This window comes from Leopardus geoffroyi, chromosome B2, assembly GCF_018350155.1.
Source record: "Leopardus geoffroyi isolate Oge1 chromosome B2, O.geoffroyi_Oge1_pat1.0, whole genome shotgun sequence".
In the NCBI taxonomy this organism is placed as follows: Eukaryota; Metazoa; Chordata; class Mammalia; order Carnivora; family Felidae; genus Leopardus; species Leopardus geoffroyi.
Genome location: NC_059332.1, coordinates 125625399 through 125653219, shown reverse-complemented (window position 1 = coordinate 125653219; position 27821 = coordinate 125625399). Strand labels below are relative to the sequence as shown.

Genomic DNA, 27821 nt, shown 5'->3' with positions numbered 1-27821 from the left:
CTGCCCAGACAACAGTAAACAAGCTCTGAAGATTCTCTTGGAAAATCTACACAGCACAACTTCTGGACCCAAACATGGAAGAAACTAAAGGCTCCCCCAATAAGGATTTTGGAAGAATAACATTCGTAGCAAACTCCACACAGGAAAGCCAAGGACTGCCTTGGGATTTTCACCAAATCAGAGTGTGCATTTACTAGGCGGGAGCAGCCACATCAAGTAACTTAGAACCAAACACTCAACCAGAAAACACTAAAAACCCCTAAATCATGACCCAATAATTTGTTTTTTCAAAAAGCTCTACACTTGGTCTGCAAAGAGTTGGTCACAAACAATGCATCATATCATCTTTATTTTCTACAGATAAGAACATTTGAGATGAGAAAAGTTCACTTGGTCCTGCGAAATGCCAGATCGCAAATTATGACCTGTCTCTCAAACCTCACACTCTGTAGAACAAGCATTGAGTTTGGGAACCTCTTCCAAATCACAGACATCTGAGAAGCACAAGGGCTAACTGGATCAGCACGATGCATGGGGGTGCAAATAAATTTTGGTTCAACTGAGTGCTGTATCTTCATTTCATTAATATGCAAATGTAATTTCAATCCAAGTGTCACAAAGAGAAAAATGAGAACTTTCATGACTCAGCATTTCAGTTTGTTATGACAAAGAAATTAGGGGATAGGGTGCTTGGGTGGCTCAGTCAGTTAAGCTCCCAAATTCAGCTCAGGTCATGATCTCACAGTCTGTGGGTTCAAGCCCTGCGTCGGGCTCTGTGCTGACACCTCGGAGCCTAGAGCCTCTTCGGATTCTGTGTCTCCTCCTCTCTCTACCTCTCCCCCGCTCACACTGTCTCTCTCTCAAAAATAAATGAACATTACAAAATAATTTAAAAAAAACAAAACAAACGAAGAAGTTATGGGCAATTTAGCGCAAGGAGAACTCAACTTGCAGCTTTATTCTTGAGAAGAGGTAGTAAGTAAATAATGCACCTTTATCTACAAGTTTCAAAGTCCTGTGGAGCAGGGATAGAAACCGCATTTCAGAAATGCACCAGAAGCGACAGGTGTTGAGCACCACAGCTCAGCTGTCAGTTGGACAGTAGTGATCAGGGAAGTGGAGGGTCAGGGAGGGCAGCAGGAACTGGGACCGATTCTGTGAAACAGAGCCTCAAAAATTAAACACAAAAAAGGAAACAGAACCTCACTAACGTAAGAGTACTACTGTGCACGGATACCCAAATGAACTCAGTCATTACCCTTCTACCACGCCCACAATGTTTTTCCCACAAGTACAAGTACAAGTCACAGGTGGGACTTCCTCACTCAATACCTTTCTCTTGAGTTCTCTCACTATGTGGATGTTCTGTGATCGTACAAAACCGTAACATTTCTAACCAGCAAGAACACCTGAAATAAGGCAAAAAGATAATAAACCAAGGAAAATGTACCTCAAAAAAGTATCCTGAGGGGCGCTGGGGTGGCTCAGGCAGCTAAGCAACCACCTCTTCATTTCAGCTCAGGTCATGACTTCCCGGTTCCTGGGATCAAGCCCCGAGTCGGGCTGTCAACCGTGGAGCCTGCCTGGGGTTCTCTCTCTCCCTCTCTCTCTGCCCCTCCCCTGTGCACACTCTCTTACTCAAAATAAATAAACATTAAAAAAAAAAGTATCCTTAATATACAGAAACTTTCTGCACATCAGTAAGAACACAAATATGCCATTAGTGAAATGAATGAAAAAACAACAAATGAGCAGTATACATATAAAGGCACTCACTCACTGATAATCCAACAAATGGGGCGTCTGGGTGACTCAGTTAAGCATCCAACTTGCTTTCAAGCTCAGGTCATGATCTCGGGGTGCATGAGATCGAGCTCTGAGTCGGGTTCCGCAGAGCCTGCCTTGGATTCTCTCTGTCCCTCTCTCTCTGCCCCTCCCCTGCTCACAGGCACTCTCTCTCTAAACAAATAAATAAACATTAAAAAAATAACAATGAGCTGTAATTTTTCAACGATCTGGTTGACAAAGATGAAAATGGTTACCAAAGTCCATGTTGAGGAATGTGAAGAAAGGAACACCGCATGCAGGGCCAGTGTCAGCGGAAACTGCTAAACTCTTTCTAGACAGCAGTTAGGCAATTTGTATCAAAACCTTAAAAACCACATGCCTTGTGGGGCACCTGGGTGGCTCAATCGGATGAGCATCCGAGTTCCGCTCAGGTCATGATCTCACGGCTCGTGAGTTTAAGCCCCGCGTCAGGCTCTGTGCTGACAGCTCGGAGCCTAGAGCCTGCTTCCGATTCCTTGTCTCCCTCTCTCTGCCCCTCCCCTGCTCACGCTCTCTCTCTCTCAAAAATAAATAAACATTAAAAATTTTTAAAAAAAAGGGGCGCCTGGGTGGCGCAGTCGGTTAAGCGTCCGACTTCAGCCAGGTCACGATCTCGCGGTCCGTGAGTTCCAGCCCCGCGTCAGGCTCTGGGCTGATGGCTCAGAGCCTGGAGCCTGTTTCCGATTCTGTGTCTCCCTCTCTCTCTGCCCCTCCCCCGTTCATGCTCTGTCTCTCTCTGTCCCAAAAATAAATAAACGTTGAAAAAATAAATAAATAAATAAATAAATAAATAAATAAATAAATAAATAAATAAAATTTTTTAAAAAGCAAAACAAAGCAAAACATGCCTTGTGACCAGTGATCCCACATCTTAGGACTTTAGCCTAAAGATAATCACATCCTAGTTATGAGCTGTGATCCACTGAGAACAGGAAGTGTGAGTTCAAGTGTTCACAACCTCCACAATTCCAACACCAGGAAATCCTTCTGTCATAATGAGAAGGAATCAGATCCCCATGAATGGAAAATGTATGAGCTAAGTGCTTCCTTGGTCAAGTGCTTTGTTTCACAGATTTAATTTCAGTTCAAGTACCCAAATGATAAGCATAAGGCATTTTAAAAGTAATATAAACAGCCCTATTGCTTCCTTGATGTTTTTATACTGAGTTTAAGTCCTCTACTTAAAAACTTGTTCATTATTTATGCACATGTACGTGCGTCCAATATCACATAGGATCACACTGTGGCACTGGGGTCAGGCACATCTCTCTAACCCAAACACGCCTTTTTGGCAGAAAGGGAAAGAGGCCATCTCTGGAGCTTAGTGTCCTCATCCTCAAAAGCAGACTCGTGACTGCTGGGTGTTGAGCCTGGCTCCTAGAAAGCACTCAATAAAGGGCAGTTGCGGTGTCATCGTTGTTCCTATACCTAGAAGCGGCTGCTTCTTCTTTCTGTGGATTTTATGGGTTGTGCAGCCCCAACACACCTACCACCCAAGGAATCTCACCTAACTTGCTCTGTACTGCAAGACATCACCTGCACATCTACAACTAAATGCCCTATATAGTGGAACTGTATCATTACGGAGCTAACAGTACTGCAATACGTAAGCACTGCCCGATAAAAAGAGATCCGAGGGGTTGGAAACCATTTGGAATAGTTCTTGGAGCTGCCCCATACATTAGATGCATGCATTTCTGTGTCTCCCACAAAAGACACTTCCCGTTTCTCAACGCCAGCCTCCCTCCGTGGCTTCTGGCAGCAGCACTGTGCCTGTTTAGTAACAACCATCTCAAACCATCTTAGGCTCAGCCTCTCAGATTACCAACTGCACATGCTGCCAATCAAAAATAGTCAGAACTTGATTCTGTACATTCCCCAGTCTGTATTTCTACCCAGACCCTGAGCTTTGTCAGGCATGTGTAACAAATAATGTGTCACTTTAATAAGAAGTTGTAACATAATAGAGTTCTACTAAATATTATACTGGAATGATCACATTTAAGAGTGCTCATTTAGAAATCTAAACTAGAGTTTGTGATTCAGTTTCAGTATTAGCGTCAAAAGACTCGCCTGAGATACTTTTATAACTTGAAAGGATGTGATCTGAAGTATCAAACTTATACTCATCTCTAGGGAAAAATATACATTTTAAGTTTGGCAAACAGCTCCCTTACTATGAACAATTTGATACCCTGCTAACCTTTGCCTAAACTTACCCTTTTTATCAGTTTTATAAAGGCATATGCCTTAATACCATCTATTTCTAATAAATTTCTAACAAAATAAAACATAGAAACCCTGAATTATGACACTGTCTTTCGCTATCAGACTACCTACAATTGCTATTACGGGGGGTAATGTGATCTGAACTGCAAAATATTTTGAAGAGATCCAGAATGTGCCACTGTGGCCTAAAAACTGCTTTCAGCTGCAAGCATTTGAGTTCCTGAAATCTCTTATCTGCCTAAAAGCAGAGCCTCTCAAAGAACTCAATCGACTTATGTTCCCTCCCTGGGAGCAATCAGGGAAGACTGACTCTTATCACCAGAGAGATGTCTCCACACCACACCTAAGCAGACATTGTCACAAAACTATCACATCGCCTATCTATTCTCTAAGGGCCCATTTATCTTTCCAGAAAGTTATTTGTTTTTCTATAGGTGCTCTTTTTCTCTTCCCTTCTCTCATTTGTTTTCCCATGAATGTCCTTCTCCCCTCCCCTTCACCAATGAAGATACCATGGTATATAAGCCACAAATTCTAACCCCCAACTTTGAGTGGCATATTTTCCTGTGATTAAATCTGCCTTTTCTCTTGTTTATGTATCTTTTGTCATCTTAATTTGCAGGCCCCAATTATTACACCTAAGATGGAGGAAATGCTTTTCCTACTGACAATTTAAATCTACAAAATACAGGGGCGCCTGGGTGGCTCAGTCGGTTAAGCGGCCGACTTCAGCTCAGGTCATGATCTCGCGGTCCATGAGTTCAAGTCCCGTGTCAGGCTCTGTGCTGACAGCTCAGAGCCTGGACCCTGTTTCAGATTCTGTGTCTCCCTCTCTCTGACCCTCCCCCATTCATGCTCTGTCTCTCTCTGTCTCAAAAATAAATAAACGTTAAAAAAAAAATTTTTTTAAATAAATAAATCTACAAAATACATCCTATAAGTGCATGAGAATCATGCTAACTTTCTTATTAATTGCAGTCAAAAGCAATTATATAATTAACATTTAACACTTCCTCTTTAAGTCTTCCTGTTTTCTCGCTTTTCTTTAAACTTCCTATTAATCTTTGTTTCTAACTCTTAGATTGTTTTCAAGTATTATTCTCGTAAGTATAATTTGGCAGAAATAAAGTTTCCCTTTTCTACTTCTGACAAATCAGAACATATAATAATTGAGCATTAGAAACACTACTCTTAAAAAAAAAAAAGAAAAAAAAACTACTCTTTGCCATTTGATAAAAACCTCTCCAGTACAATCAAACTAAAACATCCTGTTGATTAAATAAAGCAAGTTGCTATCTCACCAACCACTGAGAACTGGAAGCTTTCTGAAATATACAGAATTAAGGCACCCGCACACATACACGTACACACACGTACACACACACGTACGTGTACACACACACACACACACACACACACACACACACACACACATGCAGGGTTACTTTGTACAAAACAATGAAAGCCAACCACAACCAGAGGTTGTTTTAAAACTGATCCAATGATGATAAAAATAAAATGACAAACCAAGAAAATTAGTCTAACCTGGCTCTGAGATACACACTTTTTACCAAGGTATGAAAAACCGACAACTCTCCCTGCAGGGAAAAACCCTTTCTGCTCCGATGGCCACAACCACTCCCTTGGCAGTCAGTTGTTTCTCTTAAATTAACCTCAATTAGCTAACCTCGCATGGCTCAGAAAGCACCTGGATGCTGGTGCCCACAATGAAGACTCTCCACACAGCAGCCTTGGGTACCATAACACCATCACCCGTGTGCCCATTGCTTTACTAAAAAGCCACAATCAAGAGTCCATGGCAAGTCGGGCCAACAATCCTTGACCAGCCGTGTCAAAAGAAAAATTGCTGGGGTGTCCAGGTGATTCAGTTGGTCGAGTGTCCAACTCTTGAATTCGGCTCAGGTCATGAGCTCATGGTTCGTGGGTTCAAGCCCCACGTAGGGCTCTGTGCTGACCACGTGGAGCCTGCTTGGGATTCTCTCTCTCTCAAAAATAAACAAACATTTAAAATATTTTTAAATAAGAAAAATTGCTAAAATAGCATTCTGCTGAAATTACAACTGAATAGGGATAGGTTTAGTAGTAGGCAGGGATAGATAAGGGAGCCGTGACCACATGCTTCAAGACTCCCTGTAGAGGCCCTGGGCCCTCCTGGGCCCTCCTACTCCTCAGAGTGGCCACCAGCATCACCCCCCCCCCCCGGCCCGCCCCTGCCCCTTCCACAGATTCAAGTGGGAGGCTATATAGCTGCAGGTGGGTTGGGGGTAAAGAAAGGACAAACACATTCCAGACCTGCCCATGCTAGGTGCCATGAATAGATTCTCACAAACTGTTATCCAGTTCCTGATAAGGTCCCAATAAAAAGTCGGAGACAAAAATCTTTGGCGGAAACCCAGTTGGGACTCCTCTCACTCCCTCTCACTCTCTGAGAACTTTGTACTTTTGCTCAATAAACTCTATCACCGTGCTCGCTCTCTGCTGTATGAGACTCATTCTTCGACTCCATAAGACAAGGAAGGACCAGCGTCTCTCCCACCCAGCTATAACACAACTTTACAAGCCTGTCAACAACCTACGATGACAAACCAAGCTACTCCCTTGTGCGGGTTCAACTGACCATGTGCCTACTTACAAACCTCAGGGATGGTCCTCCACTGGCTACAAAACATCCAGATTTAACCATCTGGCCCCATTCCCTTTCCAGCTTCCTGTCCTACTACTGCACCTCAAACCAGTAACAAACTCGTGGCAGCAATCTTTCCCATCTCCCTCTGCTTGAAACATCTTTCCTCTGTTTTCAGAACTACATGCTTCTCTTCCTCCAAGACTTGGTTCAAATGTTCCCTCCTCCAGGAAATAAATCATTTTCTCCACTGGGCATCCACAGCACATTATCATGCTCCTAGTGTTTACAGGTCTCTGTCCCAGCTTCACCATTAGCCTGTAGGGATGTAGAATCTGATGTTTTCAACTACAATTCAACATTAAACTTCCAGTCATAGAAGAGACAACAGGCACATAATAAATGTTGAGGAAATGGCCGAGTGCACAGATGAACAAAACAACCAACGAGCAAACAAATGAACACACCAACTAATGAACCTTCTAGTTGTGGCCTGGAGAGAGGAGACATTAATATTAATATGTCAGTAATATTAAGCCCTGGCTAATCCCCAAAGGACACCCTGAGCTCCTTACCTCCTTTCGGCTACTCTTAAACCCCACACATGTTCATTTCACTTCTCTGTATCTTCAAATACAATCCGCATCCTTAATCCACATTTTTACCACCTCAGAAGCTCCAGCTCTTTATTTCACAGTTGCCCTTGTGTAGTCCATGTAATAACCAACTTGCACTTGTTTCTATAAAGGCTCCCAAACAGACCATAACCCCTTTGGGCACAATTCTTTTGTCCTTGTAATCCCAGAGCCTAACACAGTGCCTGACAAATAGTACTCAATACATGAGAGAAATAAATAAATGAAGAAAGGAAGATGTAACCATATTCACATTTTGCTTGTTACTTTTTTTTCCTGTTTTGCTAAATCACCTGATTTTTCCACGTAAACTATAATAATCAGAAAGAGAAGATGAGGGAAGAAAATATCATTTATAATCAAATCAGTACTTGAATAAAAACCTGTATCATATAAGTCTTTTGCTATATTAACATTCACAGACACTTCACCATCATCTTATTGTCTCTCAGTGTTCTCAATGCATAATAGTTTTGTTTTTTTTTCTTAGACAGCGCATAAGCAGGGGAGAGTGGCAGAGAGAAAGGGACAGAGACAGAGAGAGAATCTTAAGCAGGCTCCATGCTCAGCACAGAGCCCAACAGAGGGGGCTGGATCCTGGGATCATGACCCGAGCTGAAATCAAGAGTCAGATGCTCAACCGACTGAGCCACCCAGGTGCCCCTCAATGCATAATAGTTTAAAAAGCTTTCTAACTGAATAAAGTTGAACAAATCACAAAACATATAACGCTATTACTGCCAGTACCCATATCAGCCAGGCTCTGAGCCAAGATCTTTAATGCACTGTTTTTCTTAATCTTTATAAACACTCCAAAAGGTTGTATTTGGAAAATGGGAGTCTGAGAAAGGTTAGATCACAAAGTCACTTAGCTGGTAAACTGGACCACCTACACTTGCACCCAGGTCTGTTCAGACCACATGCTTTTTGACTAAAATTTTAAAAATTCTAGGCCTGGGGCACCTGGGTGGCTCATTGGGTTACACATCTGACTCTTGATTTCTGCTAAGGTCACGATCTCACGGTTTGTGAGTTTGAGCCCCACCCCGCCCCCCCCCAACCAGGCTCCGTGCTGGTGGTACAGAGGCTGCTTGGGATTCTCTCTCCCTCTCTCTCTCTGCCCCTGCCATGCTCTCTATCTCTCTCTCAAAATAAATAAACTGTGAGTGAATGAATGAATGAATGAATGAATGAATGAATGAATGAAATTCTAGGCCTTATTTCTTAAAATTAGAATAAATGATGCAGACTGAATTTCAAAAGCCTATGCCTTCATCTTCACTATTACCAACTGCTCAAATATCATTCACCATTATTAGATATCTTGTTGAATCCTTGTTAGCCACCAAATCACTAAAGAGCACAGAAGTCCCCAACGGAAACATATGCAGCCTTGGAAAGTCCCCTTAAGTGTGACAGCTTCTGCTCCAGGCTCTTGATCCTACTGGGGCCCTCTTACTGCTGAGAATTAGGCAGCAATTCTCCAGCATGCCATTAAAACTACAAGAACTCAGGACGGTGGGGCTGTGGGGGAAGGGCACTCTGACCAGAGCAGGGTCAAATTCCCACAACTTTTCTATAGGACAATCTGTCAGCATACATTAATTTAAATATTTTTTTAAAAAGCATATCATTTGACACAGTAAGTCCACAGGGAAGAATGTATCCTAAGTAACTGGATAACGCCCACAGATGTATAAATAAAAACCTAAAGGTCAAACAATAGTAGAATGATCAAATTATCCAAGGTACGGACACATGATGGTATATTATACAGTCACCGAAACATTAAAATGGTGATGAACCTGTGTATTTACTACTCTGCTAAATTTCCACAAAATACTGCCTCTGTAAAAAGCTGGTTACAAAATAGATTATCCTCTTTTTTAAAAAATTATACATGTACTTTTGAAAATCTATAAGAGAAAATATTAAAAGCATACAAGTACAATGGTGATCTAAGTGGTAAGATTATGTGTCTGAATAGAAAGTCAAAGAACTTCACCCAACTTTATTTTTTTTAAGTTTATTTATTTGAGGGAGAGAGAGAGAAAGAAAGATTGAGCAGGTAAGGGAGGGGCAGGAAGAAGGAGAGAGACAGAATCCCAAGCAGGCTCCACGCTGTCCACACAAAGCCCGATGCCAGGCTCAATCCCACGAACTGAACCATGAGATCACCTGAGCCAATACCAAAAGTCAGACACTTAACCAACTGAGCCACCCAGGCACCCCATCCGCAGTGGCCATTTTATTCTCTTTCCACAGTGGCCATTTTATTACTGATAAAATAATGAAATAGCAAAATATTTTTAATTAAATCTATCCCTTAAAAATGCCAAAGAGCTCGTGAGCAAAATCAATCAGATTTTTTTTTTCCCTAGAGTTTTCCTTTTGATGCCTTCAAGTTTTTTAAATTGTTCATAGATAAGCGTGGAGTAAATTCAGAGGAGGATTAAGCTGCAAGAGACTTCCCAGTTTTATCTCCTGTTTTCAATTCTTTACAGAATGATACATATTCTTGGACTTGGATTACATGATACATATTCTTGGACTTGGATGACATTGAAGGTTCAGTTTTTAGAATTCAAACTCAGGTCCTTTCAGAAGTAAATAAAGAAAAGATGGTACCCAAAACCTCCATTAACAGATCACAGAAGTGATGTGCCTACTCGCAGTGCCTGGGGTGGCTCAGTCATTAAGCGTCAGACTTCACCTCAGGTCATGATCTCACGGTTTGTGAGTTCTGTGAGTTGGAGCCCTGCATTGGGCTCTGTGCTGACAGCTCAGAGCCTGGAGCCTGCTTCAGAATCTGTGTCTTCCTCTCTCTGCCCTCCCTCCCTTGCTCACACTCTGTCTCTCTTTCTCTCTCTCTCTCTCAAAAATAAGTAAACATTAAAAAAAAATTTTTTTTTAAGTTCTTACTATAATACACAAAGTGCACAAGATGTATCTTTGATGGATGAGGCAATATTTTCTATGAATCCCCATTACAAAGGTGGATCTCAAAAGACAAGATCCAAAAGTAGCAGATTTTTTTTTTCATTTTTATTCGCTTTTGAGAGACAGAGCATGTGCACAAGGGGGGAAGGGGCAAAGACAGAGGGAGACACAGAATCGGAGGCAGGCACCAGGCTCTGAGCTGTCAGCACAGAATCCGACGCAGGGCTCAAACTCATGAACTGTGAGATCACGACGTGAGCCAAAGTCAAACCCTTAACTGACTGAGCCACCCGGGTCCCCCAAGTAGCAGGTGTTTTTAAACACCTGACAAAATTAACTTCTAAATAAGAAAATGTCTTCCAAAATGATAATCGTACCCTACATACCTTAGGCCTGCAATAAATATTTCTTGATTTGAAAATAAACAGGGGCGCCTGAGTGGCTCGGTCGGTTAAGCGTCTGACTTCGGCTCAGGTCATGATCTCACGATTTGTGAGCTCGAGCCCCGCGTCGGCCTCTGTGCTGACAGCTCAGAGCCTGGAGCCTGTTTCAGGTTCTGTGTCTCCCTCTCTCTCTGCCCCTCCCCTGTTCATGCTCTGTCTCTCTCTGTCTCAAAAATAAATAAACATAAAAAAAAAAAAAGAAAAGAAAAGAAAATAAACAGCAAACACTCATTTTTCTTCTGATGAATACAATTTAAATATAGTAAAAACTCAAGAACACCTAAAAAGAGAAACTACTTATAATAAACTACAAGCCTGAAGTTATACAAAATGTGTTCACTGACCTACGTATGCAGAAAAACACAAATCTTGTTTATAGGGAACAGGTAGAGTTCCAAAAACCCGCTTGTAAAGATGTATGAAATTCAGGGCACATTTCCCGCCAAAACCCTGTTACACTGGTAGTGAATTCCCGGCCTGATCCGTAAAGGGTAGTGAGAACTATTTATCCCACGCCTGTGTTTTACGTGGATAGCACTAGTGGTGTATGGGAAGAAACAGGTAATGCTAGAGGAATAAAAAGGGCTCTTCGTCACTCGGAGCAGAAGGCTCTCAGCTGAGTGCCTCTCCAGAGAGGCTCTCCAGCCAAGAGATAGATGCCACTCCCCAGGTCATACTCTTTCAGGAGACAGTCCAAGTCCTAAAGACCAGTCAGTGGAGGAAGCGGAGTTTAAAGGCCCTGCCCCCATGCCTCAAGGTAAGATAACTCTGCAGGGCATCCCAGCTCCAGAGTTCCCTGCTGTAACTGCAGGGCAGTTCAACTCCTTGCTTTACTCAATCCTGCTTCCCTTGCTGCCCAGCTAGAGCATTCCCAGTAAAACTCCTACACATAAAATCTGTTTCAAAGACTGTTTCCAGAATCTAAGGCAAATAACTAACACTTAGTAAGCTCGCATTATAAGTCAAGCACTGTACGTATACATACTTACATAGTATATAAGTTATATGTATGTAATATATGTGATCTTGCGGTATTATGTATGGGTAGGTACTATAATCCCATTTTAAATATGCAGAAACTGAGTCTCGGAGACGTCAAATGACTTGCCCAAGATTCTATCTATGCCTTCCAAATGCACAGCCAATCAATATGTAAACAAACTCTCGTATACTTACACTGTAAGTGTTGCTGAATGGAATGGATTAAGGCAGATTCAGCTACCCAGAGGTTCTGGTGGCAGTCAGGAATGAGTGGCGTGGTGACCCATGGTCATACATAAAACAGGAATTAATAAAAGGACTTGGGATCCAGGCCCATTGAAAACTACATACTATGATCAAGGGTCCATATATTTTAGGCCCTCAGCAAAAAAGCAGTGGCCTAATGGAACCAGAATTCCAAAATGAAACTACATCGTAGTAATCTACCGCGTGATTCCTAGACCCTAAAAATAATGATTGGCAAACCTAGTCCACCTACAATCAAAACGCTACAATATGTACACCGATGTTTACTATGTAGGAGGAGCATGGCACTTCATCTTTTACTCCAATTCCTGCAAGAAGCTTCCTAAGCCAGTATCTAGAAATGCACTAATAAACTTATGAGGGGTACGAAGTCTTTACAATTCATACTCGTCTTACCCAAGATGCACAACTGCACCCAGTGCAACTTCTTCCCCTATAACCCTTCCATAGCTCCCCGAGCTTTCCCTGACAGTCTTCTTTTATACATTAAGCAGCTATTTACACGTACTGACAAAGAATGAACAACTAAGAACTAATATTACCATGCCCTGGTGGCCATCCTGCCCAAGAACCAAAAGACACAAAACAATTCTATCAACTCCAAACAAGTACAAACGACAACTACTGTTAACTTCATTAAATTTGCATTTGCATTTGTAGATCACAACTGACTTGAACAATGAGAACAAACTGTTTAAAAGTTTAAGAGAATTCATGGGGCGCCTGGGTGGCTCAGTCGGTTAAGCGGCTGACTTCGGCTCAGGTCATGATCTCGCAGTCTGTGAGTTCGAGCCCCGCGTCGGGCTCTGTGCTGACAGCTCAGAGCCTGGAGCCTGTTTCAGATTCTGTGTCTCCCTCTCTCTGACCCTCCCCGGTTCATGCTCTGTCTCTCTCTGTCTCAAAAATCAATAAATGTTTAAAAAAAAAAAAAGTTTAAGAGAATTCAGATTCAGCACATCCTCAAAATAATCACTTAATTTGTAATATTCATAACTGCAAAATCTAATGTCACAAGTTAAAAAAATCAAAATATACTTAGAAATACTATAATAGTGCAATCAATGTCATTCTAAAATTCAAAAATAATTGGGCCTTAGCAGCTGATTCTTGAGTTTGCATATCTGTTGCCCCTTCCTTTAAAACTCACCAATGCCACTTCTCCTACCCCAACATTAGAAAGCATAGCTTTAAATGGCAAACACACACACACACACACACACACACACGCGCGCGTATTTGTAATTTCCTTATTTATCAATTTTGCACACAAGAGGCCTTAGCACCCATGTTCAGTTACCAACTGCAGTGACAAGTTCTTCAAATTAAAATGGATCACGGAGACTTCACACCATGGCACAACCAAATATGGAATCCTAAAATACAGCTTGCTGATCAAAGTCTGTATCTTCTCTAACCCTGACAATGGCAATGTTTGGCCCAGTTCTTACCTTTTTCTCCATTCACCTCATAAAACAAGTTCCAAATCAGAAATACACAGTTCCACACAGATAGACACAGAACTGCTAAATATACCTGAGTTTGACATTGCAGAGGAGAGTAATAATAGTGACACCATAACCAGCTTAAAGTTTACAGAGGAGGAGGTATCACCAGCCTAAGAAAAAGTATTTCCTCACACGGCTGTAAAGTGGTTTAATCTTTTGGAGAAAAAGATAAACAGCTGGGAATGCAAGCTGGTGCAGCCACTCTGGAAAACAGTATGAAGGTTCCTCAAAAAAACTAAAAATGGAACTACCCTACGACCCAGCAAATGCACTACTAGGTATTTATCCAAGGGATACAGGTGTGCTATTTCGAAGGGACACATGCACCCCCATGTTTATAGCAGCACTATCAACAATAGCCAAAGTATGGAAAGAGCCCAAATGTCCATCGATGGATGAATGGATAAAGAAGATGTGGTGTATATATATATATATATAATGGAGTATTACTCGGCTATCAAAAAGAATGAAATCTTGCTATTTGCAACTATGTCAATGGAACTGGAGGGTATTATGCTAAGTGAAATTAGTCAGAGAAAGACAAATATCATATGACTTCACTCATATGAGAACTATAAGAGACAAAACAGATGAGCATAAGGGAAGGGAAGCAAAAATAATATAAAATCAGGGAGGGGGTCAAAACATAAGAGACTCTCAAATATAGAGAACAAACAGAAGGTTGCTGGAGGGGTTGTGGGAGGGGGGATGGGCTAAATGGGTAAGGGGCACTAAGGAATCTACTCCTGAAATCACTGTTGCACTATATGCTAATTTGGATGTAAATTAAAAAACAATAAAATTAAAAAAAAAATAATAAGTAAACAGCCATCGTGAAGCTTCATACAGACAAAAAATAAAAAGGTACACCAGAACTGGAATGCGAGCTCCATGAGGACTAGGATGTCCTCTCTTGATTACCACTGTACCCTTTCATACTTAACACAGTACTTGTAACACTGTGTTTAATATTTTTTGAAGGAATGAATGATAGCTATCATCACTCATTGATCACTTTTCTTAAAAAACTTTACTAAGCATGTTAAAAGCTTAACAAGCCTTTAAAACAAGAACCACAAACCGGAGAAGAAAGTAACACTCTGAGCCTCAGAATAACTCTATGGGGGGGGGGGGGATGGAATATATACTTTTTTTTTTTTTTTTTTTCAATTTTACAGGCGAGGAAATCAAATGTCAGAAAGACTGACCTTCCCAAGAAGACAGAGCTCTAAAAGGCTAAACCACCAGTCTGTCTTCCTTCCCCTAGGCCACATCAATACCAAAATGAAGTTCAGAGCTAGGAAAACAAAAGAACATGGATGGAGAAGACAGTCTGGCCAAAAATTGTATTATCAAACATTCAAAACTAGGCTGTCTGTTCCTGGAAAAAAAGAAAACTTTCCTACATCACTATTGCGGAGATACAGCCAATGGGGCCTATGGTTCTGTTCTTAATTGGCTACACTTCAATCTCCTACGTTCAGAGCACTGTGGGGCTCTTCTGAGCGCAGGTGCCTCTTTAAAAAAGTGACTGATCTGCATGAAGAATGGCTTCAAAAGCTGAAAAGCTACAAGTTAAAAGTCAGAAATAAAGCTCCTAATATCCCTTCGTTAAAATTTACCTCTATTCCCTTCCCTGAAAAACTGCCTGACCAGAGGAATTCAAAGAACTGTCCAAGTAAGAAAAAAGTGTTTGGCCGGCACCCGATAACGAAAATCGTGTCTCTCTAGTGACAACGGCAATCTGTCACATCTTCAGTATTCCCTAAGTGCCCTTCAAAAGGTGCATTAAGGTACTGCCTAAGATTAGCAGGCTTCCTTCTAAAACTGTGAAACAGAATCATACAGACGATGATTTTTTTTTTTTTTTTAACTCCGGTCTGAGAACGGAAGTCAAGTTCAGATTCTCTTCCTTCCTCAAGCGAGTAAGAGAATTAAAGAGCGCGCGCGCGCACAAGCACGCACACACACACGCCCTATAGTAAAAATGTCTCGGGGCCTCTTCACCTGTGGCAGTCGCCGCAGCAAGCCTCGATTTGCTGGGATTTGAGGCTCTTCCCCACGCGGGGAAAAGGCGGGTGGGTGAGGGGGCACAGGGGAGAATGAACTGGTGCCTAAGTTTCCAAGCGGATCATTCTTTTCAACTTGGGCAGCTCTTTCCTTCCCCCCACCCCCCAACCCGCCGCTCCCCCACGGGCCGCAGCACACAGTCGGCTCCGCCAGAACCGGCAGGGCCCGAGGGGAGCACTGCCGCCGCCGCCGCCGCCGAGCCCCGGGGCACCCCTCGGCGTCGGAGGCGCAGGCGGCCCCGGGTTCTCGGCCCGGGAGCGGCGCAGACCCCGGGCACGGGCCGCAGATCAGTCGTCGCCGCCGGGCGTGGGGACCGGGAAGGGACAGCCGCCGCGGGGCGGAGGGGCGGGGTGAGCACTTCCTGACTCTCGCATTGTCCACGCACCGCCCGCGCCGCCCCGGGCCCCGCCACCGCGCCTTCCCCGTCGGGGAGGAAGTTGGCGTTCGCCCCGCCAGCCCCGTCTTACCGTTCTTGGCGTCGCCCGCGGCAGCAGCCCCCGAGGCGGCCGCGGCGTTGGCGGCGCCAGTCCCCGCGCCTCCGGTGCCCGCCGCGCCCCCGGTGCCCGGCGCGCCCGCCGCCACCGTTCCGCAGCCGGCCGCCGCCGCCAGGCCCCCCCCGGCCGCCGCGCCCGCCGCGCCCGCCGCTGCCAGGGCCCCGGCTCCATTTTCCTGCTCGTCCCCGCTGCTGTTGGCGCGCTTGTTTTTGCGGCCGCCTTTGCTGTTTTTGGGGTTGGGCATCTCGCGAGCGTCCAGGTGCCCGGCGTCAAGGAAGGCGGCTCCCCGCCGCACGGCCGCTCCCGGCCCGCGCGGCGCCGGCTCCGGGAGGAAGAGAATGGAGGGCGCGGGCCGGCGGCTCCTTCGGCGCCCGTCTAGCCGCGCGGCCCGCGCCGCGCCATCCCGGCCGCCGCGCCCTCCCCGGCTTCCTGGAGCCGGCGCGCGGCCACCCGAGGCTCGCAGCCGCGCGAGCGCGGCGGGCTCGGGACCCGAGCGAGACGCTCCCGAGAAAAGGCGGGTCTCCGGCTTGTTTTGATTCGGCTTCGCTGACACGCTCTGGCCCCGCCCCCGCCCGTGACGACACTGGGGATTCGGCCTGGCCGCTCCCACCAGGTGACCTCAAGGCGGACCGGCCCGCCCGCGTGACGTCACGCCCCGCGCGAGCCGGCCACGTTCGAGTGACGTCATTCTGGCGCCCTCACCGCGGGCCTGCTAAGCTATTGGCCGTGCGCGAAGCCACCTTCCTGAAGTGGCCTCCTACACCAATCCCGTGGCATCTGGCGTAGTTATTTGGTGGCCTCCCGACCTTCATGTAATTGAGGCTTAGAACAATATGGTCCTGAAAAATAGGCGGGTGACTAGAAGAAGGGAAAACAAAGGATTTGGGATTAATAATCCATCAAAAGACCTTACCCTTCAAGAACAGTTTTAGGGTCAGTAATTACAGAAATAGGATCGAGGTCCCAGACAATGGGGAGGAACAGCAGGGTCCCTGAATGAGAAGCAGGCACAGTGTAGTGGTGAAAGTAATTCATACAAACAGGACCCACCATCCAGGGATAAAACTAAATGTTGCCTGTGACCACTAGGCAGGACCTGCTTGGGAGGAAACCCAATCCCTGTGGGCTGAGCTGTCCCAAAAGAGAGATAGCTGCATTGGAAGCAGGCTAAGATTAAAACGTGACGCCTCTGAAGAGAGGCAGTGACCTGAGAGCAGGAGACCCCTGGGAAGAGTTCTACATGGTTTCTCTTTTCTGCAACTTTATTCTGCCTTTTCACAGACCAGCTCCTTCCCATGTCTCAGGTTCCAGATCGAACACGCTTCCTTCAGGATGTTATAGTAGAGCTCCTACCTACCTTCCGGGAGGAGCTGTGAGAAGTATCACTGATAATTTTTCTCATCCATCTCTCATTATGTTGACGACGTATACGTTTACTGGTTTCCTAGCTATCTCCTCCTCATTCTCGGGAAAGCTCCGCAGGTAATAGGTTTTATCCGTCTTGGGCACCTCAGGGAGCAGCTAGCATATATTTGTTGAATGTATAAATTAGGTTATTTTCCCCATGATCTATAGAAGACAACTATTTTAGTTGACAACTTACAGTTTTCCCCTCCTCTAGTGTAAATTTTAATTAACCCAGCTCTTCAGTAAAGGCTCAGTGGCTGTGTTGTAAAGCATAAAGGGACAGACAGGGATGTGCAGAGAAGAGAACACTCCCTCTCAGGCTCACCTAATGGAGAGATTCTGACTGGGAGCTCCCAGGTTCATAGGAGAGTCCATAGCAGAGCTTGGAGCTATAGGGAGGAGCACTGGACACTCAGGGGTAATTGCTGGTTGGACTTTTCAGTAGGAAAATAATGAACCTTTTAATTCCCCAATACATATGGATAGTTACATTAGATAAATAAATATTTTCTGCCTATATTTTCACATCTATTTCTCCCCCACCCTGACATCTTCTAAGCACTAGAGGAACAGAGATTGAGTCTATCTTTCTAGCTAACTCAGCAGAGTCTAGCAAAAAACCTGACCCACAGTAAGTGGTGAAGAAAATCTGTTGAGTGGAGGTTGTGTAATGCATTCTTCTCTGGCTACATTTTTCTGAACCTTGAAGTCTCAACCTAAACCATCCATTCTCTAGGAAGTCTACTCTGACAGCCCAAAGTGAGATTCGCCCCCAAGTGCTCCCTGTTACCTTCCCTACCAAAACACCATGCACACACGTATTGAAAATGCCTGTTTACTTGTCTCTTGCCTGGGCCCCCACTGGACTACCAGCTATGTGATGGCAGAAACTGTGTCTTAGTTTCTGCCTCACTGAATCCTTGTTGCCTAGCTCAGTGCATGGTATAGCGTAAGTATATGAGAAGTGCATGAATAAATGAATGGACAAATGCTTTGAAGGTATATGAAGCAGGATTTGGTCACCACTTGGCCCCGGGAAGTCAAACAATACTGAAAACTGGAGGAAATGCTGACAAGTGTGTAATTAGAGACTTCACAGGGAGAATGGAGGAGCTGGGGATGAAGATAATGAGGTAATGTGGCCTATTCAGATTTAGCTTAATTTCATTACTGACATCCCTCACTAGAGGTGGCTGAGACGTCTCACCTTGCCTTGGGCCTTTCTTTCTTTTTCTTCTTTTTTTTTTTTTTTTTTTTTTTTTTTTTGAGTGGTGAGAATGAAGAGTTTTTTTTTTTTTTTTTTTAACATTTATTTATTATTGAGACACAGAGACAGACAGAGCATGAGCATGGGAGGGGCAGAGAGAGAGGGAGACACAGAATCCGAAGCAGGCTCCAGGCTCTGAGCTGTTAGCACAGAGCCCCACGTGGGGCTCGAACTCACAGACCGTGAGATCATGACCTGAGCCGAAGCAGGACGCTCAACCAACTGAGCCACCCAGGCGCCCCGAGAATGAAGAAATTTTATATTAGAATACCGGAAAATGGAGATAACTATTTTCTTGAATAAGCACATTGCTGTCATGCCATATTGGATCAGAGTAAGTATGCCTGTACCCTGCAGACAGATGTTCATTCCAGCTGCCTCCCACCTCTAGATGAGACTTAAGAATTGGAAGCTTTCCCACAAAAAATGTCATAATTAATTCAAAGCCCACAGCCATCCAACCAGTTGCTTTTCTTATTCATTGTGTGAGCCACCTCCTCCTCATTCAAACTAAAACAAAATCAAAAGGAGGAAGGAGAAGCTGGGCCACTTCTTCCATTCTTAACCATGCTCATCTGTTTTTAGCCTTAGTCAAATTTGATGCAGAGGCAACGGTAAAGGACTCCATTTCCTACTTCCAAACAACATGTGGGATTTCCTTGGAATCATAGCCCTTTATCTTTCCCTTTTTACATGATTTTTGAAGAAGAGAGAAAGGGAGAAAGCCTGTCCAAAGAGCAAAAGATGGATGGTGGGTGACCCAAAGCCCTCCCCTCAGATGCTTCCAGAAGAAAATATGAAGAGTTCTAGGAAACCATGGAAGCCTCTATGCTCTGTACATCCACACTTGGCTTCTGTTTAATTTCCATGATCAACCCATGTGTTCTGAAGTAAACTTTCAAAAAAAGTATACCTATACCCAAGGTTTCCTTCCCCCAAACTTTATCACCCACTCCAAACCACATCTTTGCAAAATTGAATAAAACACAGCAACAATCCAGGTCATCAGAGGTAAACAATCAATAGCCTTGAGAAAAGGGACAAGCTAATCTTCAGGACTGGATCAGAATAAATGGTCATTGTTTCAGTATTCTTGTTCTGTTTGCGTTTTTGCTTGACCTGTGTGCCTGTCTTCTGACCTCTTGGGGTCAACTAAGTCCTTTGGGCTAGAATTGGGCTGATATGCTAAAGTCACTTCAAGTAAATATGCCTTGAGCAATGCCTATTATCTCTATGGACCAGGGTTTTTTGTTTTTGTTTTTGTTTTGTTTTGTTTTCTAGAAATAGCCTCTCCTATGCCCAGAGGTTTACTTTGAGGAACAGTAATAGTTGTGATTACCAAGACTTTTAACAAAATGCAATACTAATGCAAATAATGACATGAATTATTAAATGCCATAGATCTGCTCTCCTATTAAACTGTTCCCAATTATCAATATTAACATTTTTCTCAAATGTGTACCCTCATAATCTGTTTCCAGGCCTTTATTTTGACTTTTACATTATTTCCATAACCTACAAAAGCAGTCATATAAAAGAATAGAATTATCTCAGTGCCCCCTGAACTTGCTACCTACCACAGCCTCGGTGCCTTCTTTGCTCATACTGTTGTTCCAACTCAGCATCAACACTGTCATGAACCCCAATAACCTAAATAGGACTCTCCTTTCAAGAGACACATCCATAATCTTTCCCAGGACAGACATCCCTGGACTCCTACCATTCAAGACTCGTTTACTTCACACCTCTGTGCGCTCACCACCTGGCTTCCAAACTGTGGCTCATATTCTCTTTGCACGCTATGAGATCAGTTCGGAGGGTTCCTACCAGCATGTTTTGAAAACTGAAACAGAAGAGAAAATATCAATGCATTGCATATAGATATTAAGTATTGTTTTGTAAAACATACATACTATCTTTGTAAAATTTTGTTTACACGCGCACACACACACACACACAGTCTTGTTGTATAGTCCATTTCTTACTGCGGTGGCAAGCCAAAAAATCTGGAAGCCACTGACTATACCATACCACGAAGTATTGGATTTGTATGGGCTGTCTTTCCATGGTTTTCTCACCTCAGGAAGAGCATTTTCTCCCTCCAAGTCTATATTAAATTCTACAAAGGAAGGCATCATATCTTTTATCTTTTCTACGTCTTCCAATGAAGCTACCATTACAAGTGTTTTTGACTGCATGTTCCATACATATGTAAAAACAAACCAAACTTGCGAGACCTGGGTGGTTCAGTTGGTTGAGCATCAGACTTCCGCTCAGGTCATGATCTCACGGTTCATGGGTTCATGCCCCACATTGGAATTCAGCACAAAGAATGCTTCAGATCCTCTGTTCCCTTCTCTCTACACCTCCTTGCTTGCGCTTTTCCCAAAATAATAAATATTAAAAAAAAAAATCAAAAACCTGAAATTCTATTGGGGGAGGGGTGGGCACCACAACAACAAACACAGAGGAAACAAATACAAATTAATCAACCGTTAACCTGAAAATTAAAAAAATTTTAAAAGATGGGTAGGCTGCATTTTGTTTTGTTTCGTTTCCTCTGATTTTGGAGGGGGAATGGTGCCCTCAGATCCCCAGAAGGTAGAGGGGTAATGGAGGCTAAATTGTCAAAGAAGTCTTCACAGAGAAGCATGAAGATTAGTCTTTTAAAAGGGCTTGAAATCAGGGGCAACCTGCTGGCTCAGTTAGAAGAGTGTGCAACTCTTGATCTCAGGGGGTTGGGTTCGAGCCCCACGTTGGGTATAGGCATTACTAAAAATAAACAAACTTTAAAAATAAATAAAAAATAAAAGGAAATGAAAGCAAGAATGAGTACAGGATCTACAGAGGGAAGAGAGGAGGCCGTAGGGACTCTGGTGTTTGTTTGGTCAAGTTGGGAAACAGATCACAATGGACACACAGCTGTTTGTAGTCCAGGCCTTGATAACTGATACAGAAGTTAGAACACACCGTCCTGCTCTCCCTTCCGTGCTTTCTTTTCTCTGATAGTATTTAATTACTATGGCACATATTGTTTACTTTTATTACTGTATGGTATATTTCATTTTTATGTTTATTTACTTTGTGTACTTTCTGTTTTTCCTCTCTGGAATGGAGGTTTCAAGAAAGTGAAGGTTTCTCTGTTGAATCCTCAGCGCCCAAATCAGCACCTAGCACAAAATAAGACTTTAACACATAGTTGTGGAATTAAAGAACATGTAAAAGAACATCTAATAGAAATAACCCAAACCAGATCTGACCTCAAAAAAAAAAAAAAAGAAAGAAAGAAAGAAAGAAAGAAAACAAAACAAAAGAGCCATCTAAGCCCACATTGCTATGCTCTTGGTAGACATAACATCCTTCCCAGCTGGCTAGCATATTTAAACCAAAACTGGGGGCTCTGTTTGAGGCCAGCTTTTATAGCAGGGGGCCATGGCATAGCAATATCTTCCTCAGCAATTGCAATGACCAGGCAACTATCAATTTCTATACCTTGTATTTCTGACATCTCCTCTAGACGTAGCACTGAAAATTCAAAGACTTGTATCACCTAGATTTCATCTTCCGGATCCCCTGTGTTTCTTCCCAGCGAAATCAGTATTTTTCTAGGCTGCCATTCTAAAGCACGATTTAACCACGGTGCTTTAGTCCTTCTTTCGGCCGTCTGCAAGGTTTGCCTTAGATAATGCAACACTGGCCTTCTCTAAATGCCTCTTTTAATTCTACACTAGTTATCTATTGCTGCCTAAACAAATTACCCTACGGTCTAGCAGCTCAGAACAGCACACATGTATTATCTCACAATTTCTGTGTCAGGAATGTAGGCATGGCTTAGCTGGGTCCTCAGGCTCAGGATCTCTCTTAAGACTGCAGTCATGTTGAAACTCAACTGGGGAAGGACCCATTTCCCAACCCCGTCCTGAGGTTGTTGGCAGCATTCAGTTCCTAAGGGTAACTGGCCAGAGGCCTCCCTCAGTTCCTTATCATATGAGCCTCTGCATAGAGCAGCTGGCTTCATCCAAGTGAGCAAGTGAGGCAGGAAGAGAAGGGCAAGCAAGACAGAAGCCAGTCTTTTTTGTAACCTAATCTCAGAAGCAAAAAGCAAGTCACCCGGTTCGGCCCAAGCTCAACAGGAGGAGATTTTACAAGGGCATAAATACCAGGGGATAAGGATCGCTGAAATCCATCTTAGAAGCTGCCTACCACAAGTAAGTTAATATATTGCTTCTAATCCAAATTCTAATTCCGAAGGGCTTCAAATTTAGCTTATAAGACAAGGGTGGATTGTGGTAATCATTTCATAATATATACATGTATCAAAATACAGGCGTTTGTACACTGTAAATATATACAATTTTTATTTGCCAATAAGACAAGGAGAGTGAGAAAAGGTATGAACGTATTCTGGTTCTTCCTTTCTAAATTACTGTTTTGACTAATTAATCTTTGGTGATCTTGGATGATTCAATTTCATGAATCTAAAATAACTTTTGCAAAATGATCTTTGTTTAAACGGTTTCAGGGGCGCCTGGGTGGCTTGGTCGGTTAAGCGTCCGACTTCGGCTCAGGTCACGATCTCAAGGCCCGTGAGTTCGAGCCCCGCGTCGGGCTCTGTGCTGACCACTCAGAACCTGCAGCCTGTTTCAGATTCTGTGTCTCCCTCTCTCTCTGCCCCTCCCCTGTTCATGCTCTGTCTCTCTCTGTCTCAAAAATAAATAAACGTTAAAAAAAATAATATAAATAAATAAATAAATAAATAAACAAACTGTTTCAGTCCTCTGTATTGAAAACACTGTTGATGTTTAGAAAGAACCCAACAGTATAGTGCATTCTTGGACTGAGGGCCTGCTTCAAGGATACCTATTTTTTTAAGTGCTAAGGCTACGCTATGCCTCTTTGTTGAGTTAATTTTGATTGAGCTTGAATAGAATTCTTTCAAGATTCCTCCTCCTCCTTTATCTCCACTTACAACAAGTTCTACCCAGAGTGCCCTAAAGAACACGAGTTATATAAGACATGCTTCTATTACTGTGGTTGAATAAGTCTAGGAAACACTGTATATTTTATTAGTCATGAGACACATTACTATACTAAAGACCCTAAAAAGTCCAGCGGTAAAGAAACCTACTTACTCTTAGCTTAAAATTTCCCAAGCTTATACAACCCATAAATCCTCTTACGTGTAACACCCATTAACATCTTGTGAAACCAGAGTTATGCTAAATACTTTTTTGGGAAATAACGCCTTAGAGCAAAAAGTACCTACTTCTATCTTTAGCATTCAGGTGAGTTAATGCAGGGGCAAAAATTCAAGGGAAAAGATAGACATTGGATCCTTCTTGTAAGCAACCAATTCTTTAGAAAATATCTTGCAAAATACCTACAATCTCCAATACTTATAATGATATATATAAAGTCCTTAAGTACTAATGTAAAACAGTTGAACATTCACCATACTGCTTCCATTTTCAGAAACATCAATGTTTTATTGTTCCATTGAAGAACAAAAATTAATATCAACAACTAAGGACTACTTTTTTTTTTCAATTTTTTTTTTTAACGTTTATTTATTTTTGAGACAGAGAGAGACAGAGCATGAACAGGGGAGGGGCAGAGAGAGAGGGAGACACAGAATCTGAAACAGGCTCCAGGCTCTGAGCAGTCAGCACAGAGCCTGACGTGGGGCTCGAACTCACGGACCGCGAGATCATGACCTGAGCCGAAGTCGGACGCTTAACCGACCGAGCCACCCAGGCGCCCCTACTTTTTTTTTTGACAGAAAGACATCATCACCAATACTTTAACCAGAAGCAACCTCCAACTTCTGTTCATAATCGTTGATGTAATAAATACTATAGAACCTAGAGATATATTGTTTTGTACCCTCTAAATATGATGTGGTTCGTTCCTTTACCATCACGTGAATAATCATGTTCGCCTTCGGCCTAGTAATTTTGATTGATCTTCAATAGAATTCTCTCTCAAGATTTCCCTTCCTTCTGCAGAATATTCATACTGACCCCTTGAATGCAATATAGTACTGCACCGATTAAAGATGGCCACAAGTTCGCGACTCCTCTTTCCAAGAAGAGGTGGAGTCTATTTTCCCTCCCTTTGAACCTGATCTAGGCTTTGGGACTTGCTTTGATCAACTAGAAATACAGCAAGAGTCACGGGTCACGTTGCTCTGGTTCCCATCCTGTTAGCTTTTGCTCTTACTCTCTTAAAGCCAGCCACCATCCTGTGGAGGGCCTTGAGCTAGACTGTGGAAGGATGACCGGCCATACAGAGACGGTGACAAAGACTCTCCCCCTTGATCAAGCTTGAGTCAGGCTCCTCTGGGTCCCCTGTTTGAAGAGGCCCTAACCCTGGGCTCTGTCCTGGGTCTGTTCACTCCACTTTTAGCAAAAATCCTGCTGAGTCAGTCTGTTGAAAATATCACCCTCAATACCTTATCACCCTGGCCTGCCTTTGGCAAGAATCGTATCGAGTCAGTTTGGCCAAGATCTTCCTAACCCTGATATTTCCTGACATTTCCTCTTGGTGAGTTTTCATCCACTGACCCCCAACCCTGCTCCTTGGCTATACATTCCTGCCTTTCCTTATTGTATTCAGAGTTGAGCCTAATCTCTGTCCTTTACTATAAATTCCATTGGACTGGTCCCCCTGGATAAAGTCTGTCTTGCCATCCTTAACAAGCATGGTAAATAAATTTCTCTAACAAAGGATCCTCGTCACCTGGAAGATGAGAAGTGTCAGCCTAAAATTGTCAGGAGGCAATAATTAAGCCAGAGCATTTATTTGGGATCAAAGAATTGCAATTCAAGGTGCACAGATTTGGGTGGCAAACCAAATAGTTTGGAGCAAAACTATTTTTGGAAGCAAAAGTCAGGAATTTTTAAAGCAAAAAGAATAGGTCCAAAAGAAATGTGACCACCATATACGAGTAGAGAGACCCGACTGTGCGGGCAAGTGAACACAGGAAATGCCCATGCTTTTTTTTTTTTTTTTTTTTTTAATGCTTATTTATTTTGAGAGGGGAGGCAGGGGAGAGGAAGGGGCAGAGGGAGAGAGAATCTCAAGCAGGCTCCACGCTGTCAGTGCAGAGGCTGATGGAGGGCTCCATCTCACAAATGGGGTGATAGTGACCTGAGCCAAAACCAACTGACTGACCCCATAGGCACCGCTACAAAGAATTTTGGATTGGTGTTCACAGCAAAAAGCTCATCTTCACTGAATATAATCCGTTGCTAAGGCTCTCACTAAGCAAAGTCTGTTACTGTAGCAAGTTGCAGATGTTCTGACTGGGCCCTTGGATTATTTGCGGTTCAGCCCAGTTCAGACCAGTGAGGACATGCATGAGGTCCACCCCCTTAATAGCCTCCTAGCTCCATTTTAAAATCCCTTGACGTAAATGACTCCATTCAATTTGATAATTCACAGGAGTCATCTTTGATGTTTCAGCCTCAGCCAAGCTCCTAGCTCAGTGGTTCTTAGCCTGGGCTATTTTATCCACAGGGACATTTTTGGTTGTCACTACTGGCATCTAATAGGTAGAGGCCAAGAACGCTGCTAAAATCCTACAACGTGCAGGACAGCCTCCACAACAAATAATTATCTAGCCCCGAATGTAGTGAGAAGGTTGAGATATTCATTCTCGTTGAATGCAGCCGTATGGGTCATCATGTCTTCACCGCGTCGAGCAGATCACCCAGATGAGCCCAGTCAATGCACAGAATTGTGAGAAATACATGACTGCCATTTTAAGGAACTATTGGGACAGTTTCAACGGTATGTTATTGTTCAACCACTGAGGGGGCCTGGAGGGAGGGACCATGTGGTCTAAATGCTCCTACCGTAGCCAATTTTAGGCTACCAAGATGAGCCACTGACCTCAATGCTGGAAGGTGGATGCAGTCGGCTCTGTGAGCCAGTGGCAATTGTTCACACTGTGATAGAAAACTGAGGCAACATCCTGTGTACAATGTCTCTTTTTTTTCTGTGTACAGCATCCTTTTATGTCTGAATTCTAGGCATGGGCATTTCCTGTGTTCACTTGCCCGCACAGTCAGGTCTCTCTACTCTTATACGGTGGTCACATTTCTGTTGGAAGCTTCCCCTTTAAACACCAGCCCACTGGTTCTGTCGTCTTTCTGGCTTGTACCATTTTTTGCGCCACGAAAATTGTCGAATTGGGTTTAGCCAAGAGGTTGCCACAGAGGATCACAGGGTGGACCCCACTCCAACACAATCCCACCGCATTCTCAAATTTGTGGTTACTGAGGTGAATGGTCTGATTTAGGATAAAACGTTGGCCTCATTTCTTTGTGAAATGAGACGTCTAAACAACAGGTGAAGGGGGCTAGGCAAAGTGGAACATGTGTAGCAAGGGGACCACGCATGTCAGGTTTGGGGCCACACTGGAGCACACTTCTGTTCAGAAAATACCTTTGGCTTCCGGATAGAGGCAAATTTCTTCTAGCACATAAGCCCAAAATATTCTTTGTTATATGCTAGAGCGGCCATTTCTGAGGTTTTAGGGCGGACGCTGGATTTAGGTTCTATTAAAACTTATTATCGTTTTGTGGTTAAGAGAGATTATTCATGCAGCCCAACTTCCTGGGCTTCGGTTTGGGCTTACAAGTTGTATGATCTTGGGCAACATATTTGTGAAATAGGGGTAATAATCGTATCTATTTCAGAGTTAAGATAGTGTCTGGGTAGTGCCTAGTACATGGTAAGCTCTCAATAAGCAGTCGGTATTATTATATTCGCAGGAGCATTTGAAGTTTGTAATCGGGGTTGCTGTTTAACTTCATAAATGCTATCTAACAGTTCCCCGTCTGCACTGTAAACAAGTTTGTTGTTGTTTTTTTCTACAAGCAGGGCTGGTTCTAGGTCAAGGATAAACTGCTTTCAGCACACTTTTGTCTCACCCAAGAACAAACCACACCCTACTTCCTGTTGCGTGCAAATACGGGTACCTTTAAAGGGACAGTCAAACCCACGCAGGATGCTACAGATTGCCACAGGGCGCACTCTGGCGTACGCAGCTGGAAGCCCAGATGATGCTTTGCCCGAGAATTTGAAGTTGATTTGTGTGGACAGAAGT

At 43.5% G+C, this 27821-nt stretch overlaps 1 protein-coding gene across 1 annotated transcript in view; it reads right to left on the bottom strand.

Annotated features, from left to right (window-relative positions):
* The window catches only part of HECA (hdc homolog, cell cycle regulator), a 52284-nt gene extending 35711 nt beyond the window's left edge, over nucleotides 1-16573 (bottom strand). The window contains exon 1 of the mRNA XM_045499829.1: nucleotides 16009-16573. Coding sequence (XP_045355785.1) covers nucleotides 16009-16279 — 271 coding nt within the window. The 5' untranslated portion in view covers nucleotides 16280-16573. The remainder of the gene's footprint in view (nucleotides 1-16008) is intronic.
* Between the last annotated feature and the right edge of the window lie 11248 nt (nucleotides 16574-27821).